This window comes from Buceros rhinoceros, unplaced genomic scaffold (assembly GCF_000710305.1).
Source record: "Buceros rhinoceros silvestris isolate BGI_N320 unplaced genomic scaffold, ASM71030v1 scaffold5066, whole genome shotgun sequence".
Lineage (NCBI taxonomy): Eukaryota > Metazoa > Chordata > Aves > Bucerotiformes > Bucerotidae > Buceros > Buceros rhinoceros.
In genome coordinates, this window is record NW_010416888.1 from 1 (window position 1) to 17,361 (window position 17,361).

Below are 17,361 nucleotides of genomic sequence, written 5' to 3' on the forward strand. Positions count from 1 at the left end.
GGTGGACGTACCGCGGGAGGGAAGGGGGCGGTGGGTCCACATGACACAGGACGGTGAACCTGTTGGAGGTCGCTTCGCAGTGCAGTCGGCTTCTGCGTGGAAAGGGCTGTGGTAGAGCAGTGTAAATAGCTGCGAGGTTTGTGCATTGGTGACTTCACACGAATTTGTCCTCTGAAACAAATTAAAAAAAGATCTTAATTTGTTAGGGAGCTCTAAGATTCAAGAGAAGTACGTCTTTTCAGGCTTTATGGAATAACACTAAATACTAGTTATTTCTGAGGTGTTTTGTTAGCATCTGTAGTGAGCTGTATGCACCAAAGAAGGCACTTTGTAGTCTTAACTGGAAAGCAAAGCTCATATCTGGAGAATAAGTCTTCTCACGTTTCTCTTTTCAGGCTGGCTGGAAGGAAAACCATGCAACGTTTATGAATGAACTGAAAAACCTTCAAGCTGAAGGACTTACGACTCTTGGCCAGTCCCTAAGGACAGCTTTTGATTTATTAAACTTAAATAGATTAGTAACTGGCATAGACAACTATGGGCAGGTAGGTTGACAATTAATAGGTGGAAAAAATGGTAAAACACAAACTTCCCAGAGACAAGAATTAGCTCCATTAGCTAGTTGTCCAAAGTGGCATCTTCATGAAACACTCAGTATGGGGGCTTCTTCACAAGTAAGCAGAGCTCAGACAGTTTGAAGAAGTGCAGTCTTCTGCACTACTGACTGTAGTTTGATACCCAACTTTTCTTTCCTTTTTTTGTTTTTGGCATCAATTATTTTTCAGTTTTTAAACTGTAACGTAGCCTCCAAGTTGACCTTCTCGGTTAAACTTTGTCTTCTTTTGTATCAAGTTTGTGCTTCAGAATTTTGGCTAGTGAGCCTGGTGGGGTCATGAGAACTTTACTTTCTGTTTATAGTGCTGTATAATCCATTAAGTAGAATTTGGGAGATGAGCTGTTTTCCAACACTGCCACGTGTCCAAAAGTACTGAGCAGAGCACAACTTCTTCAGAGCCCTTTCTTTCCAATGGGTTCACTACAACTTTTCTCTTTATACCTGTATGTTTATAAATCTGCCTGTTGTATCAGAGCCTTGAGAAACTGTGCTTTTCTAAAAACAGCTAATTACAGCTGTTTAAAGCAGGACTTCTTGTTGGGGTGGGCCCAAAGCATTCTCTTGCTTAGTAGTATGAGTTGCTAAAAGACGGAACCTCTAGGTTGAACATGGGCTTTAGGAAGTGTGCCCGGTTCTTTCTGGGCCAGGATCAGACCCTGGATTTGTTTTCCATAAAGGACATTATGAAGATTGGGCAATGTATGTCGTGTATTTTTTACGTGGGGTGTACTAACTTGATTCTCTCCCTTTTTGTTGGTTCTCCTGTGATGCTCCCTCTACTGTCTGAGGATTAGTTGCTGCTCTTGGTATTTAACAGGAGAATGTGGTTGTGAAAATAAGTCCCCTTTCTCCCCATTGCCTTTCCAGCCTAAGCAGTGTCTATGTGATAACATGCCATGTTTGTTTGGGAAGGAAATTTCTCTCATTGCATTGTATGGCTTTGCCACTAGGTGATCAAGTGAGCTTAAACATTTTTAAAATGCCAGTTTAGTGATGAAACTTAAGAAGTGCTACTTCCACACATGGTAATTTTTTTGTCTATTACCATCTGCTGTCCTCTTATACATCTGTGTGCTAATCTTTCCTGTTTTCTGATGTTTTTGTTTAGTTACATGAGCTATACAAAGCTTTTTTGAATACTTACCACTGTAGGCGCACACACAAAATACTTGCTCTTTCCCATTGTTACTGGTAATTATAACACTCTAATTAAACCCATGTCAAATAATTTGCTCTAAGTGAACCAGCGATGCTCAACTACTCAATCAAGTGGGCAGCTGAGTTGTCGTGACTGCTTTGACTCACTGGTAGGGTTCATTACTGCAAATAACTGCTCTTTTCTTAGTGCAGCCATGACTTTGTCTTATCTGTTTTGGTTACGAGTCTCTATCTGGGCCTGAAGCCACCCTTGCATATGCGTGTTTTTTTGCTCTTTCCACATGTGAAGCTGGTTGTTGAAGAGGCATTCGCATATGCACGCAGGTGACTGAATAGAAATTCTAACTCTTTTAGTGTCTACAAAAATAGATTAATATACTGCAAGTGCGGACGCTGCTGCTGCTGAAGTCACACATTCCCATTCTGGCTCTACTAATAAAAGTAGTGTTTTTTTCATAAATCAGATCAAATTCTGGAGCACTTAACTGGTCCTTTCATGTTCACGGGATGACATCCAAGGCAGTTAACTTTCCTCAACTTCACATTGGTCTTTGAGCACTTCGTTGTGGTATCGTGTCAACTTCCAGTTATTCATGTCTACTACCTAAAATTTGCTCAAGATAAACAGGTATTTAAACATACATGGTGTGAGGAACATACAAATTCAGGATAATAAAAGTGATCAGAATGCTCAGTTGTATTTGGAATAGTTTTCACTCAGAAGATACAGTGCTGACTTGCTTTTTGAAAAGCCATTACGAATATTAAGACTATGAAATACTGGAGTATGTAACTAAAAGAAGCGATTGAAGAGTGATTATCTTAGAGTGGGAGGAAAAGGTAGTTTTACAAAAATGAAGCGTTTAGGTGATCTTAGGTATGGTATTATGTGAAGTAATAAATCTGAACTTCTATTAAGCTTCTCTCTGGAAAATTTCTCTGGCTTAACATCTTTTGGCTATCACGCTTGGCTTTTTTCGTGTATTGACAAGTTTCTAAGATACTTGCCAAGATCCACTTTGTTGCACATGTATGAATTGTAAGACAGATTTTTATTATACGTACAAATGACAAGACATGATACAAGCTTGGTGGGATTGTCTGGTTATGTCATCCAACAGCGTGATGTCTTGTCCCCCTACTGAGTGTGAACTGTTTATTTAAATGGCAGTGTGACTCACTATTACTTGGTTTCTTTCGAAGTAGACCGGAGTTCTCCATCAGCTGACCTCCTCCTGACCAAGAGTGATGGCTGAACGGTCATTCTGAAATTGAGGAAAATCTCCTGCTTCCTATTTTGTTGCAACATTAATATTTGGATTTTTAATATGAGTATTTATCATATTAACTTTTCAGTAAATAAGTACCTAATTGCTCATGAGGATTGAGTTACCAAGTGTACAGCTGTATTAGCTGATCTCAGTATCTCACATTCAGACCTTAAAGGGCCCATGTCAAAGCATTTACATGATCAAGAACATGCAAAATTTTTTCATGAGCTGTTTCTGATATTAATGCTATGGTATGGCTTTATAAACCCTTTGTCTTTCTGAGAGTTGTTAGGTCCACATTTTTGTGAAGGTCTAAGGTGACTATTCCTTTAATTTTTTCAGCACTTTCAGATTGATAAATTCTGTATCATGTTGCTTGAGTCTGATAATAGTTATTCTCCCCATTAGTATGCTTTGTGCTGATTATGATAGCAGAAAAATGAACCTTCAAATAAGGTGTCAGTGTTTAGTGTTTGCTAAAAATAGTGGTCCTTTTCACCTTCCGCGTTTTTATAGAAAGCTTAGGGAAAAATAGAGGATTTGGATGGCTTCAGGAAGTAAGGAATTTAAACACATTAAGTTCAGTAAAGGCTCACTGTCATATTGCACAAAACATCCTTCATTAGCCCATTTTGCACTTCACTAATTGACTTCTCTTTGTCATATTTCCCCAGTTCAGCTTCTCTGTTGTTGCAGGTAGTGTGGAATACCAAGGCTTTTACTAACAGATTTTCTGTCCTCATGGAATACACTGCTAAATCTTGCAACCAGGGCTTATTCAACAGTACATGTGTAGTCACAGTTTAACCAAATAGTTTCCAGTGAGGCAAATGTGCAGCTTGTTAGAGTTGATGGATTAAGTACTAATAGATGTGCCCCTCTTTCTGTGGAAACAGAAACCATGAAAAATGTAGCTATCATTAAAATACAGTAAAATGTAAACAAATGGTTGAATTTAACCATCCAGGTAGTTCAGTTGTTTGCAGTTTGTAGTGAAGTTTCTAATACCGAGCTCTGAATTTAAGGTAGGTAAAATATGTATCAGTGGTGTTTTGATATTCACATGCAAAGGACCAACGCAGCACTTCCAAAACTTGAATCTGATGGATGTTTGAAATTGCTAAAGCTCTGATGCTCTGTGTGTTTCACCTTGCCTATTGTTATTTGCATAATGAAGGTCTCTTACTATTTTTTCAGCAGTATTGCATAGAATGAGGTTTGAGAGGATAAAATGTACTTATCTGAGTGGATTTCAGAGTGCTTGAGTTGGTATATCAAGGTATTTTTGCCAAATTTTTTCAAGGTAAAATTTCATTTTAATATTGTGGCTAGAAACAGTGTTTTGCAATAACATAAGCTTTTTATGAGCTTTTTATCTCACTAGAGTATCTTGCACATATTCTTCAGCATTGTAATTATTATTGATAAGGTAAAACTGGCTTAGGGATGAGTTTGGCTTTTAAAAAATGCGACATAACAAAAGTACATGCTAACTTAGTTGTTTCGAAACAAAAAAGCCAATTATATTGTTTCTGTAATCCAAGTGGACTTGGGATAGATATTTTTCTTTCACAGTGATAGATAAGGTGCTCTCTGGATTTAGACTAATATAAGAAACACTGTTTTAACGACTTACCAGGCTGTGTGCAGTCTTGGTGAAAGCCTGTTTTTTCTGCAGTGCATTTCACATATGTACAAAAGAATAACTAAGGAATTTTGATACCAAAAAAACCCAAATGGAAGTCGACTGATTAAGAATATTTTTGGAACTTAAAAAATGCTAAGGGCTGGAAATACCTATTTCTGACCAGCAAGTTGGAAGGGGTCCTGCATATAATGGCATTATTTTTAGACACCACAGGTGTTTTTTTCCTAGGGTTTGGTTCATAACATGCATGACCGTCAAATAATACAATCTTAGGTTAACTGCTACTTCTTAGTTCTCTCTCAATGTGCGGTTAGATCCACAGGAGCAGTATTGCTGATGTGTTCATGCAGTAAAACTTTGTGTTGGTCTGTAGGGATTGGCATGTTTTGCTATAATGGCTTAAATACTACAGTATTCCGAATAGATGTGAATAGCATACCTAGGAGATCAAGTCTAATTGTGTTTGTAGGCACACAACAGCTTTGTTTTTGTCACACATTGTAGACTGACTCCTTATGTATGTGGTTATCTATGTCTAAGATCTGTTAAGCTTAAAAAACCCCACAACAATCACATAAGAAATGCTGTCCCCTAGCATTGCCTATATTATGCTTTTGCAGGGATGCATTCTGTTTTCTTGAAATTGTTGAGCAGTTTTATTTTCCAGTTGTTTTTTGAAGATCATTACTGGATTTCCTTGCCTTCAAAAATCAAAGTCCATCAAGCATGACTTTTGTCTTGGCTTTCTGGGGTCATAAACTGTGCACTGGAATGGCCTGTGAGTGTGCATCCAAATTTGGATCCAAAGTTTAGGTTAGCATTTCCTGCTTTGTCATGCTACCAGGCATGTTGCACAGGCAGTTTGCTTCTCATGTTGGTAGAGACAGAGGTTTGCACTTCTAAAGCAGCTCTCCTATTCTCTCTTCTTTTTTTTTTTGTCCCCTTCCCCAATAAAAACAAATGGTAAAAAACCCAGCAGCCTAAGCATGGTAGTGGCAGAAATACATATAAGAAGGGATTTCTCCCAGTCGCCTGTTTTCTGTGGAATAGAAGCATTTTAACATAAATTTATATGCCTATTGATGTCAAATATGTATATGTGATGTGCTGGTGAAAGTCAATCTTTCTCACCTCTTACATGATGAAATTAAACATTGCTTCCAATTTATATGTTTTAGGCTGTAACCTTTACATGTGCCATGCTCCTGAAATGTTTGTAATTTTTGGTTAGTTTTGTTTAATAGTATCCTTTAATGGCAGGCATCACTGCATGTTGTGAGGTGGAACTGCATGTTTTTCAGCCTTCCCAGAGTAGTGAAGTTCACTGAAAGTCTTGATATTCACATCACACTTAAGTGTTCTTGAAATCGCTTGTCTAGTTTTAATCCAGTGTATTTTTAAAGAAGCATTTAAAAATTGAAATAAGCTTACACAAAGTACTTTATTTTTTTTCTGATTAAAATGATCTCATCAATTTGTTTCACTGGCAGAAGGAAGTGAGATACTTCCTCATGTTCTGAATATCAAATATGCTTTGACCACTTTTTCAATAAATTTGATTTGGAAGGAACAATGCCATAACATGTTCATTGTGGCTCTGCTTTTTAAGGGTCAGGTGAGCACGTTAATGCTGCCAAAGCTTAAGCAGGTGATACAGATGCCTCTCTGGCTCATGCTCTTGAATTCACAAAAGAGGTCATCGGAGAAAGTCTGAGGACAGTCAGAAGTACCAAAATTTTATCTCTTGGCCTGACTTTCTATCTGGAACAGTTTATTTGCCCCAGGTTTTTACAGGATCCTTGGATATACTAGTTTTCTTACTTGGATGCTTAAAGGTACGTGTCCCGTAGTTGAAGTATGTTGTCTTTTTGCACTTCATCACAGCCAGTTGTCAGGGAGGAAAAGCAAATACGTACAGATAAAGGATGAAGAGATTGATTATCTTGTGAAGCACAAGTTTTGGGGTTTTTTCCCCAGTGACTCTGTTATGTTCTCTTTAAGCTTGTTTTCACTTTGGTTATTGAATAGTTACATTCCGTGTTGGATTTCTGTAGTAGACAGTCCATATCTCTGAAGCTTGAAGGGAAGAACTGCTATTTGTGTGTTTGAATTTTAATTCAAGTCTTGGTTGAAACTATGATTGTGTTACTTGAGAGTCTTGCTTGCTGTTGCTCTTTTTTCTTCTAGTGCATTCTGTACCTTTAACATCATAGTGAGTCTTTTAGTTCATCAAGTATTCCCATCTCTGCATCTCCCACTTAATGAATGAATTAATGTTTCCACTTCATGTTGTGATTTTGAGCATCATATTGTCTGGCCCTTTTTTCAAGTTATTTTTGCCTGAAGTTTATGGAACAGATGCGAATTTCATATAATTTATGAGTATTAGCTAATACAGAACTCTTATCAAATAGCCGGTTTGCATTGTGTGACTATGGTGCTAATTTTAATTGTCCAAAGTGTAGACCAGTCTCATTTAAAGAAAAATTAATACTGCAGATAGGAGATAACGCGTGTATTTAGGGTAAATCTTTCAGATGTATTAAAAGATCCTTGGGGGGTTTTCTTTGTGGGTTTTTTACCTTGGAATAGCCTGTGAGCGATAAGGGATTTCTAATGATCCTGTAGTATATTTCTGTGATGCCTACAAAGGTTATCACATGTTCATGAATGCGGGTTGGACTAGATGTCCTTTAAAGGTCCTTTCCAACTCAAATCATTCTGTGATTCTATGAAGTATTTTCTATGTATCAGTATATTTTTAGTTATAATTCTGAATATTGACAGCAAACAGGATGTCAGGTTCTTTATTATTGCCTGTATATTTTATTTAAAAAAATAAAAAGGTGGAAGAGATGTATTTAATCACTCTGGTACCATAAAGTTGGCCCTTAATGGGGTAGATTATTCAAAAATGTGTTGTATAGGCCATTTCAGTCTTACATTAATGAGAAATCAAGTGTCAGTTACCGAAGCACCTGTTGTTTTCATTCTAGAGATAGTCTCTCTGTCTCAGTTAATTGACTTGCCCTAGCTTACATAAATCTACAGTCCACTATAGATTTAAGCCTAAATTTTTCCAGTGGGGAAACTAGGTTAGTGCCTACAGCTGAATTAAAATAGACAGGTAAGAAGTTGCTGGCTGCAAGATAGGATGCTAAGGTTAGTCAGGAACCTTGAATGACTGTGACTGGTACACTGGCTAGATAAGTCTTCTGGTTGTATGAAAGGACAAGAGGCTTTGTCAAAATCTGATCCTACTCTAGTTAGACTAATACAGGTGGCAAGTGTGAATCTTTTATCGCTGCGATGTGTTGATTATGTGTAACATAGTTTCATGGCTTTAATACCAGGGGTCTTTCAGAAGACTGATCTAGCAGGAGCTGCGGTGTGGATGAGGTGCCTAGTATAGAGCTTTGACAGTGATTCAGCGATATTCGTGTTGAAAAATAATGCTTAATGTCATGTTGACTTGGCCAGGAAACTGTTACCTCAATAATCACATTTGATATCTGCTCAGTGTAGCCACTCCCGTTTCGTTTATAGTTTTTTTTTTTTCTGTCCACATGTAACTTGCTACTGCTTGTAGAGAGCGGGGTGTTAATCTGATTTCGTCCAGTAATAACGCTTGAGGATAAATTACCTGAATACTTTGTGCATTTTGTGAATGTCTGCTTGAGCCAAAAAGCTACATTGAGCAAATCCAGAATATTTGTCATTAGAATAAATTTAGGGCACTGACATTCTTTTATGATGCTCAGCATACAGAATGCGACTGAGAAGTGGCCATCTCTTCCACCAATATGCTCCTGCCCCAGGCTTTGAATCCCAGTAGGCTGACTGCATTGTAAGCATCTAATGTAAGACACACCCAGCCTAACTGCCTGCTTTCCTCCTGAACTTAGAGCTGCTCATGTGCTTGTAGTTATGCCAGGCTTGCTTCAAGGTATGAGTGTGACTTCGTGTAGTAAAATAAATCGGTGATTGATTCAGATCCTTAATAAACCACTACCAGCCGTAGTGGTTCAAAATCTGTTTTAAAACAGCTAAGTTGCTCCTGCTGTAATGGTGATGATCTCTGTGGGGAAGTTGTGGGGTGGTCTTGGGGCAGTTATTCAGAAGAATTGCCCTGTCTTCATGAGTCAATAAGCTGCTTGCAGTCAGCTTGTCAGTATTCTGGATTGATAACCCCCAGAAGGGTGGGGAGAATTTTTTATAAAACTCTCTCTCCGGCTTTTCCTCTTGGTGGTGGTTTTTTGTTTGCTTGTGGATTTTTGGTTGTTTTTATTTATTTGTTTTTATTTTGGAGGTTTGTTTGATTTGTTTGGGGGTTTTTTTCCTACTCAGTGTGCTGGTAACTGTGAGGTTACCCTTCTCCACTGTATGGAGAACAGAGGCCTGGCTTAACACTGTGAATTGCACTGGCTGACCTGGGACCAGCTATGTAAAGTCATTGCTGTGAAGCAGAAAGGCTGCAGTAATTAGGGGCTCGATCCAGGGCTTGGCAAGATCAGTTATTTTTGGAATAAAACGATTCAAATTTTAGGAAATATGACCAAAATAATCTCTAAACCCAGATTCTTTGGAGCTGATTTCAGTTAGGTTTGGTATGGGTGGTTATTTCAGCTTGCTTTTTTTGGTTAAAGTTTATAAAAGCTCAAACGTAACCTATCTTTAGCAGCTTGCATTTTCTATATTCAGTCAAATAAGTTTGGAAACCACCAGGATTTGTTGGTTGATTTATCCAATTTCAGATGATTCCAGTAGTAATTAATTTACTAATTTATAAATTATAAGGTGCATCTTTTTTTTTTTAATAAGGTACAAGTCGCTTTGCTTCTTATGTATTTCAATTAATTTAATGTAAGAAAAAGTTAACATTATTCCCTTTTGGGGATTATCATGTATCTGTCCTATCAGTGCTTACATGTTTCAGTGTTAGTGGCTTTTTCTTCGTTTCAGTGCCATTCATTCAGTTACTTACTGGAATTCACCATATATGAAGTTGATGCTCTCTTTGGTTTTTTGAGAATGTTACATCATTGGTAAAGATTCAAGGACTGAATTGTTTTTGAAACTTACTAAGGACCTCATCTAAACTGGAGCACTTAGAAGTTAATCAAGATGTTACCACTTATATAATATGTTATTTAGAACGCAATTAAATTTGTTCTTAGATTAAAGAAACAGGACAAACCTTTATACGAAACTGGTATTTTTGAAACTCTGTGACTTAGTAATGTTAGGAGCTCTGTGATTTGGCACATGAAGACATCAGTGTATCTTGGGATTTTGGTAAGTTTGATGTCTTAGTAAATCTTGCCGTGTATTCATCATTCCTTTATTGTTCAGTTTGAACGTATTCTAAAAATGCTTCCTTTCTGTTTTCATACAAGCGCTATTCAGTATGGAGATTTCGTGTTCCAAAATGATTTCTTGCATTGAGTCTCCTTTTCAGGCTGCTTTGAGTTGCTTTTCTTGGTTTTCTTGCTGTTAGTTTTGGTTTTGTTCTTAGCACAAACTTTCTGAGTAGAATTCCAAAATGTCTCAAGTTGCCCAATTAAATAGTCTTTAAGCAGTGCATTCAGTGCCCGACTTGGAAACCCAGAATGTGTAAAGTTATGAGCATCTATTAAAATAACACTAAGCATAGAGAATTTTGTTGCACATTTCAAGATGGATATGCAATGAAATCACTGCCTGTAGAACGCAAACTTGCAAGCTCAGGCAAAGCAAGCAGCTGATATGCTTAAATATATTTCTACAATTTTTTTTTTGACATAAGGTTTGGTGTCTCTTGTGCAATTCAGGTAGCTGTTTTGTGTCTGTAGTATTTTTAATTATAGAAGTGATCTGACTGGATTTTTTTTTTTTTTTTTTTTTTGGCTGGGTGGGGCTTCCAAGTGGGGGAGGCCAAAGCAACACTTGCTGACATTTTTTTTTTTTTTTTTTGGCTGTGTAGGGCTTCCAGATGGGGCAGGACAGGTATAAGATGACATATATTTGGAGCCTCAATAGTTAATTGAAGCCATAAATGGTTATTTAAAAAAAAATATTAAAAAATTGCTTAGGAGCGAAACACTGAGAAGCAGACTTTTTTTCATCCTGTTTATTTTCCTAAATACCTTAAATTTCCTTTTCTGAAATGGAACTTATATAGCCTGTTTTACAGAGATAGTTGTTTCAAGAATGCGAATGCTCCCTTCATTCTCATGTTCTGATACTGGTGTGCTGAGGAGTTTGATATCTGGCTCAGCTTTAGGAAGTGTCTGCTGTTACACTTGTTCTGCTTTGAAAACCTTTTGCTAGCTGTTTCTTTTTTTTTATTTTTGTTCAAACCTGCAGCTCATTTGTTCAAGTCATCTGAAACAGCTTCAGTTGCACCACCGAAACAACGTCCTAACTGTGTGTGCAAAAATAATTTTATGTACTGCTAATCTGTAGTGCAAATAAGGGATGAAGCAAAACCCATGTAACTACCTTGTAATCCTCCATAGATATTACGAATAAGAAACTGTGATTGGTGCATGTTTTGGGCATTGTAGTAACTCTTAGGTATTTGTAATGTAGTTAACTAAAGAATTGTCTAGGACATGAACAATTACTTGCCCTGTAATAACCCTGCTGTACGCTATAGGGAAGGCAGTTGTACACAGCTGAATTCAGGTTTTGGAGTCTCCTCACCTCATGGAGGAAAGCTCTTTTTTGGTATCCATCCTTACTACAAAATCATTGTCACTGATACCCTGACTTTCAGAGTGTGCATGAGCGTGGGAGAAATCATGACCACTTGAAGAGCATTTTCCATTTCCTTGGGGGAAAAGATGGTGAGTTAATGGAAATGTTAGTTCAGACCTTGATATAGTCTAGTAGACTTTCTTAAAACTGTTTTTTAGGTCTTCTCCAAAAGGTAAAATAATTTGAGACAGAATACTATTTTTTAGCTTCAAAAGAAAAGGGAATGTGTGTGTGTGTAGTACAGTTGAGTGTTTGTGGCTGAGCCTTCCAAAAGATGGGCAGTTAGCCACAAAAAAAGGGGAGAAGCGGAATGATAGTGTGCACAGACTGTGACGTCAGAAATCATGGGCTAACTGTTGGATTAAACGTAGTTAGATCCAGAGATTACGGTTCAATGATTGATTACTTCTTATTTGTACCTATACTATAATTTAAAGTTTTTAAGGTATACACACTTTTAGGAAAGCAGTGTTTACCTATTTCTATATATTTTGAGATAGTATTCAGAGCATGCCTCTTGTTTATCTTGTTACTCAATCACCTCATACAAGGACAGATTTTATTAACTTGTGCCCCCTCTGCTGGCTGGTTTTCCAATTACAAAGTAAAAATACAAGTTTGTGTAGGTATTACGCTATTTTTGCCAAACATCAATTTTATAAAATTCCCTTTTATAGAGGCAAAACTACAACAAAAATCATGTGTCTGAAGTTGTGAGAGTCAGTGGTGGTGTTGAGAGTTTGTGTTTTCATGGTGCATAGTTATTTTCATGGGCTCCGTCAAGACTCCTTCAGCATTTGTCAAACCTGTTTAATTCCTTCATCCCTCAGTTGAAGAGATTTGGTGTTTTTACCCACCCTGTGTGGGCATATTGTTTCATATACAGAGGAACTAGATCTTTGTGATTCTTGGGACTATGGAAGACTACACTGATAGCAGTCATTTTCTCCGTGAGATGTAGAGCTCTGTTTTGGGTGCAGTAAGGGGTGCTCTGAAATTAGCTTTGACAGATGATTAATTTACTGGTGTTCTTCCTGAAGCTTGTCTTTGTGGGTGGGGTAGTGTTCCCGTAAAGGGGAGGTAGAATGTACATCATCCTATCTTGGATACTGCAGAGAGAGGTAAAAGGTTTCAGTGTAATGGTAGTAAATGTATGTCCATAGTGGAGATATTTGTGGACTAGAGTTAATAGTAAGAATTCTGCTGTCCTGCAACCCCTTCAGAAAAACACTGGGTATTTTTTCTTGGCAGTAGCGTGATTCCTGGAACAGTGTTGCATTAGGTTGTTTCATAAGATTCCAATCTCTGACCGATCTGGCATCTATCTTTGACATTAATTAGGCATCAAGGGAGATTTCTGGTTTATATTAAAATTTCTTTTATGACTTGATAGACTTCAAAACACTTATCCTGTGTGAAACTCAAACTGATTAGTGTAGCTTTCACAGGACTTTATTCTGAGGCTTCTGAAAGTGATCTTGAAATACATCTGCTGTGCAAATAACTGATCATTGACTAGTGAGACAGCATTGCTACCACTGCAAAACTGCATTATCTGTTGAATGATGAACAGCATCAACGGAATATATTAAAATCTTATAGACAGGAAAACAGAGATAAGTTTGGCCTGGCTTGTCATAGATCTTAATCCTTTACAGAATTCCAGCACGTTCTTCAGCTCTTACTCATCTGGGCCGAAATCATAGAAGTCTGACACTTAAGTGGTTCCCATTCATGGGGTCAGTTTCTATTCTAAAACAGCCATAACAAACACAGTTTCAAAGCTGGTTTTGTCATGCAGGTTCAGTCACTTGGATAACACCATGATGTGGTTCAGAAGTGCTGTGCTTTTCACTCTGGCCACAGAATTGTGGAGCTGTTGTGGTGTATCCTGTGAGAAGTCAGATTTATCAAAGCCAGTGTTCTGGTAGAACCCAGCTGTCCTCCCTGCTCTTTTTTTCTCCCCAGCATAGTCTTCCTTGCATTCTGGTAGATTCCAGAGTTTCACAGTATGTTTTCGCTCAATATTGATTAGGTGATATGTAGCATAGCTTCATCTGGAGAGCTTCTGTTTAAAGACATTGTGCTTCTTATCAAGTTGTAGGAAAGAATTTAGTAATCTATTGAAGTAGAAAGCATATTCATTCCTGAGCACTATAGTGTGTACATATATGTGCGTGATTATGGTGCACATCTACATACACTTGAAAAAATCTTAAAGGCTAAGTAGTTTTGGTGAAGAGTTGTATTACCAATTGATTGGTTCTGCAGGGATAATAGAAAATAGTAAAAGTTGGTGAAAATGTGAGTGGGACAAGTAAGAAATTGCACAAGGTGCTACAGTTCTTACATAGCTGACTATCAGAGCATAGAGCAGCAGTTAAATGCATCTTTGTGCTTGATTGATAGTGTTCAGCCTTGAGCAATGAAGGGGAAAGTCTCCAATAAATGTTAAACTAATGTTTTAGACATTTCATGATTTTGCTAAAGTGTAACTGAAGTTTCTAAGATATCAAAAGTAAGTGAAAACCATGATCAATCTGGACCATGTGTTTTAGTTGAAATTCAAGCACAGTGTTTTGGTTTTTTTTTTAAGCTGTTATCAGTTTAAATAAAAAGCTTTAGAGCTAATAATTTTGCCATCATTCTGACTTTTAGATTTCATTTTAAACTATTGTTTTGGAACAATAGTTACTCACAGATTGTTGTGAGCATTTATGAGAGTCTTGACGTTTTAAATTCTAAAAAACCTGATTGAATGAAAAAAAACCTGATAGTGCACTTTTGTGTTTCCTGGTCAGATGACTAAATTTACTGTCAGTTCTGATACTCCTGTAACTAAAAAGGCTCTGCTGAGATAATGTAATGTGCAATAGATATGCAATACAACTTATGCTAAATTTTCTGATTTACTGAAATGAAAGTGTACCATTTCGACGTTTGTGATCTGGAAGTTAGTTTTTTTCCATTGATTAGAAATGTGTCCTTTTAAAAATACACACTTTATTTCAGTTTACATTTATTTTCAACTTCTAGCCTTTCTTGGGCATGAAGCTTTTGGACCACTAAATACTTACTACTTTTTATAGTAGTTTCTTGTTGAACATGTCATTTTTAGTCTCTGGCTTGGTGGTTTTTTGGTCATGGTTTCTACCTCAGCTATTTCTTAAGTTTTTCAATACTTCTGACTCTGAAAATAATATTTAAATGTGTGCATCGAAATAACAGTAATCTTAAATCAGTTTTCTCTTAGTCTATGTGTAATATTGTATACTTGCACATCTAAAATCCCAATAGCTCTTGAATTGCTTTACCTGAACACTTGAAAAAAAAATTAAAGATAACCCATGAATGTAGTAATCAGTCATGCTCAAAATTGTTGCTAATCTTATTTGCCTGCAAAAGTGAATTCTTAGTTTTGAGAATCGTAACTAGACAATGCGTCTTGATAATTTGATACACTTCTGGCTTAATCTGAGGCTTCCTCTGAGAAGAATCATGCAAGCTGGCGTGGGCTGGCTGTGCCTCTTGCTGTGACCCTGTTTGAGTGGTACTGAGCTCAGTGGTGCTCACAGCTCTGTGTTTTGTTTTATCTGAGCACAGAGCTACTTCAGCTGGAGACTGAAGAAATGGCAGCCAGTGTAACTGAGTTGCTTTCTGATTTGGAACAAGTAGTTGTGAAGCTGTCAAAATGTTCAAAAGAATGTGTGTTGTGCAACAGATTTGTTAGTTTTAAGTCTTTGAATCTTGTGTCCCTTTTAGCTTAACAAGCTTGCCCTGATATTGATGCTGATTTTTAAATAACTTTCTTCCTTGAAGAGTTGTATGGGTTTTTTGTCTTCTTGGTGCATATCTGTCTTTGAAAATGCAGGTTGTAGGTGAATGAAAAAACCCTGTTGTACCATATTACAGTACTTGGTGGTTGAACAGGATGTTCAGCCATTAAAGCCTTAGGTACTCCTTCCTTAGTACTTTTTTCAACACTGCTAGGAACCTTCAGAGGGAAAAGCGTGTTATGGAAAAGAATTTGCAGTCAGGTCGCTCTAGCAGCTATTTAGACTGAAAATGGTACTGAATGAGCCAATTTGCCTGCATGAGACAATTAGCTGAAGTCCCCATGGGAACTAGTTGCCACTGAATTTTCAACTGAAAAAATAAGTAGTATTTAGTTTTTCCAAAATACTTGTTTATAAGCAAATCTATTTAAAAATAAGAGTTTAAAATACAATTTGAAAATACTTTTCAATTTACTGTAACCTGAATAGTGAATTGGGACTCAAACTGCCACAGCTGAGTTTCTAGACTCTGAAATGTTTGTCCACTATCAGTGAATATAATCTGTCTGAAAACAGATAACACAAGAACAGAAGTATTTTTGCTTGTATACTTGTTAGAATAGGCCTGGATTATGCTAGCTTAAATTGTGAGCAATGCCCTTATGTTTCCCAAGATATTGGTATTGAGACCAAGTTGTTCTTTCCCCTCCTTAAAGAAATCACATTTTCTGTCTTTCACTTCCCTTTGTGGGAATACAAGATGATACTGAAATTACCTGCTAGATGATTTTTGCTTTTGAAATGAGCAAAACCTTATGGTGATTAGTTAGTTGTCTGAGTAAGTTGTGAAGAAGCTCATTATTTACAGCTTAGTGTGCTGAGCTGATTTCCAGTGCATTTCAGCGTACCTGTAAGCTGCCAAAGAGTAATGTATGCTCTGATGCTCACTGTTTCACTGTGTAACCAAAATAATGGAGCTGTGCTGAATTGATTTCCTGTGTATTCACAGTCAGTGTTGTTGCTATGTATTTTGAAGAATGTGGTATTTCTAAGATGTGTAAATTCAGAGTGGTTTATTTTAATAGTGTATTTCTAAAGGACGAACAATAGCAAAAGATCAGATTATCATAGAATTAGATTCATTAGATTGGAAAAAAGTTCTAAACCAGTAATTGACAGAACTGCTGCAGTTTAGTTAAAATTGTTAAGTGTAAGTCCTCTGGAATTTCATTTTGCCAAGTTTACTGAAACATGTCTGAGTTTTGAGAGCTTATATAAATAAGAGGGGTGTTTTTTTAGGAGTACCTGACTTAATACTGGTTTTGTATGCTTCAGTATAGCTAATGGTGGTGTTCTGTGAGAATTAATGACATGGAAATTTTTAGTCAAAAATAGTAAACCTCCATAATAGACATTCTTCCTGGAATTCATCCTTGTTATATTTTGTTTCTGTTTCTGCTCCTTTAGGTGGAATGTAGATACTCATTTCATGTTTCTAAATTGCATGGAGCTATGAACCTAAGTGCAGCTAAGGGAACTTGGCTTTGTTCACTTGTCTTTAAATAATTCAGTGGTGAATTGTGTACTCTGTGGCTTGATTTCTTGAATTCTTTCTAGAAAGAATAATATTTATAGCTGTGTTTATGAGTTGAACTCAACATTATTGTATTTTCTCGTCCAGCTAGTGAAGAAGAGATTTCAAGGGGAAACTTCCCCTTATTACTTAAACAGGTGTGAAGTATTCTGCAGCACTGCACTGCTAGTGTTTCCACAGTTACTCTGTAGATGATACATGTGGAAATGTGAGTTACTTTGCCTTTGTTATCCAAGAGTCTCAAATTACTTGTTGCTCTGACTAAAAATGAACGATCTTGTTCTGCTAAAAAGAGATTATTGCTTTTGTAGATATGTTGCTATGAGTTGATTCTTGACTTAGTATGTTGGTGATCATTTGACAGGTAGAGTACAGGTAAAGTGCATATGAAATTATAAAAGACAGACTGAGGATGAAGTCATTCGTCCCTCAGGTGTTTTTCCTGAGGAGGCTCAAGCTTAGGATCTCTTCTTTCTTTCCTTATAATTTTGTAATAATTCTGAGCCCAAAGTGTTTAAATCTAAGGTGTAAATTTTAGATGGGTAAAATTGAGAAAGAGT

The 17,361-nt window shown here is 37.0% G+C and overlaps 1 protein-coding gene across 1 annotated transcript in view; it reads left to right on the top strand.

Moving 5' to 3' along the window:
- The first annotated feature begins 389 nt into the window (after window positions 1-389).
- Window positions 390-17,361, top strand: part of LOC104495052 (integrator complex subunit 6) — a 39,364-nt gene continuing 22,392 nt past the window's right edge. The window contains exon 1 of the mRNA XM_010137974.1: window positions 390-545. Coding sequence (XP_010136276.1) covers window positions 426-545 — 120 coding nt within the window. The 5' untranslated portion in view covers window positions 390-425. The remainder of the gene's footprint in view (window positions 546-17,361) is intronic.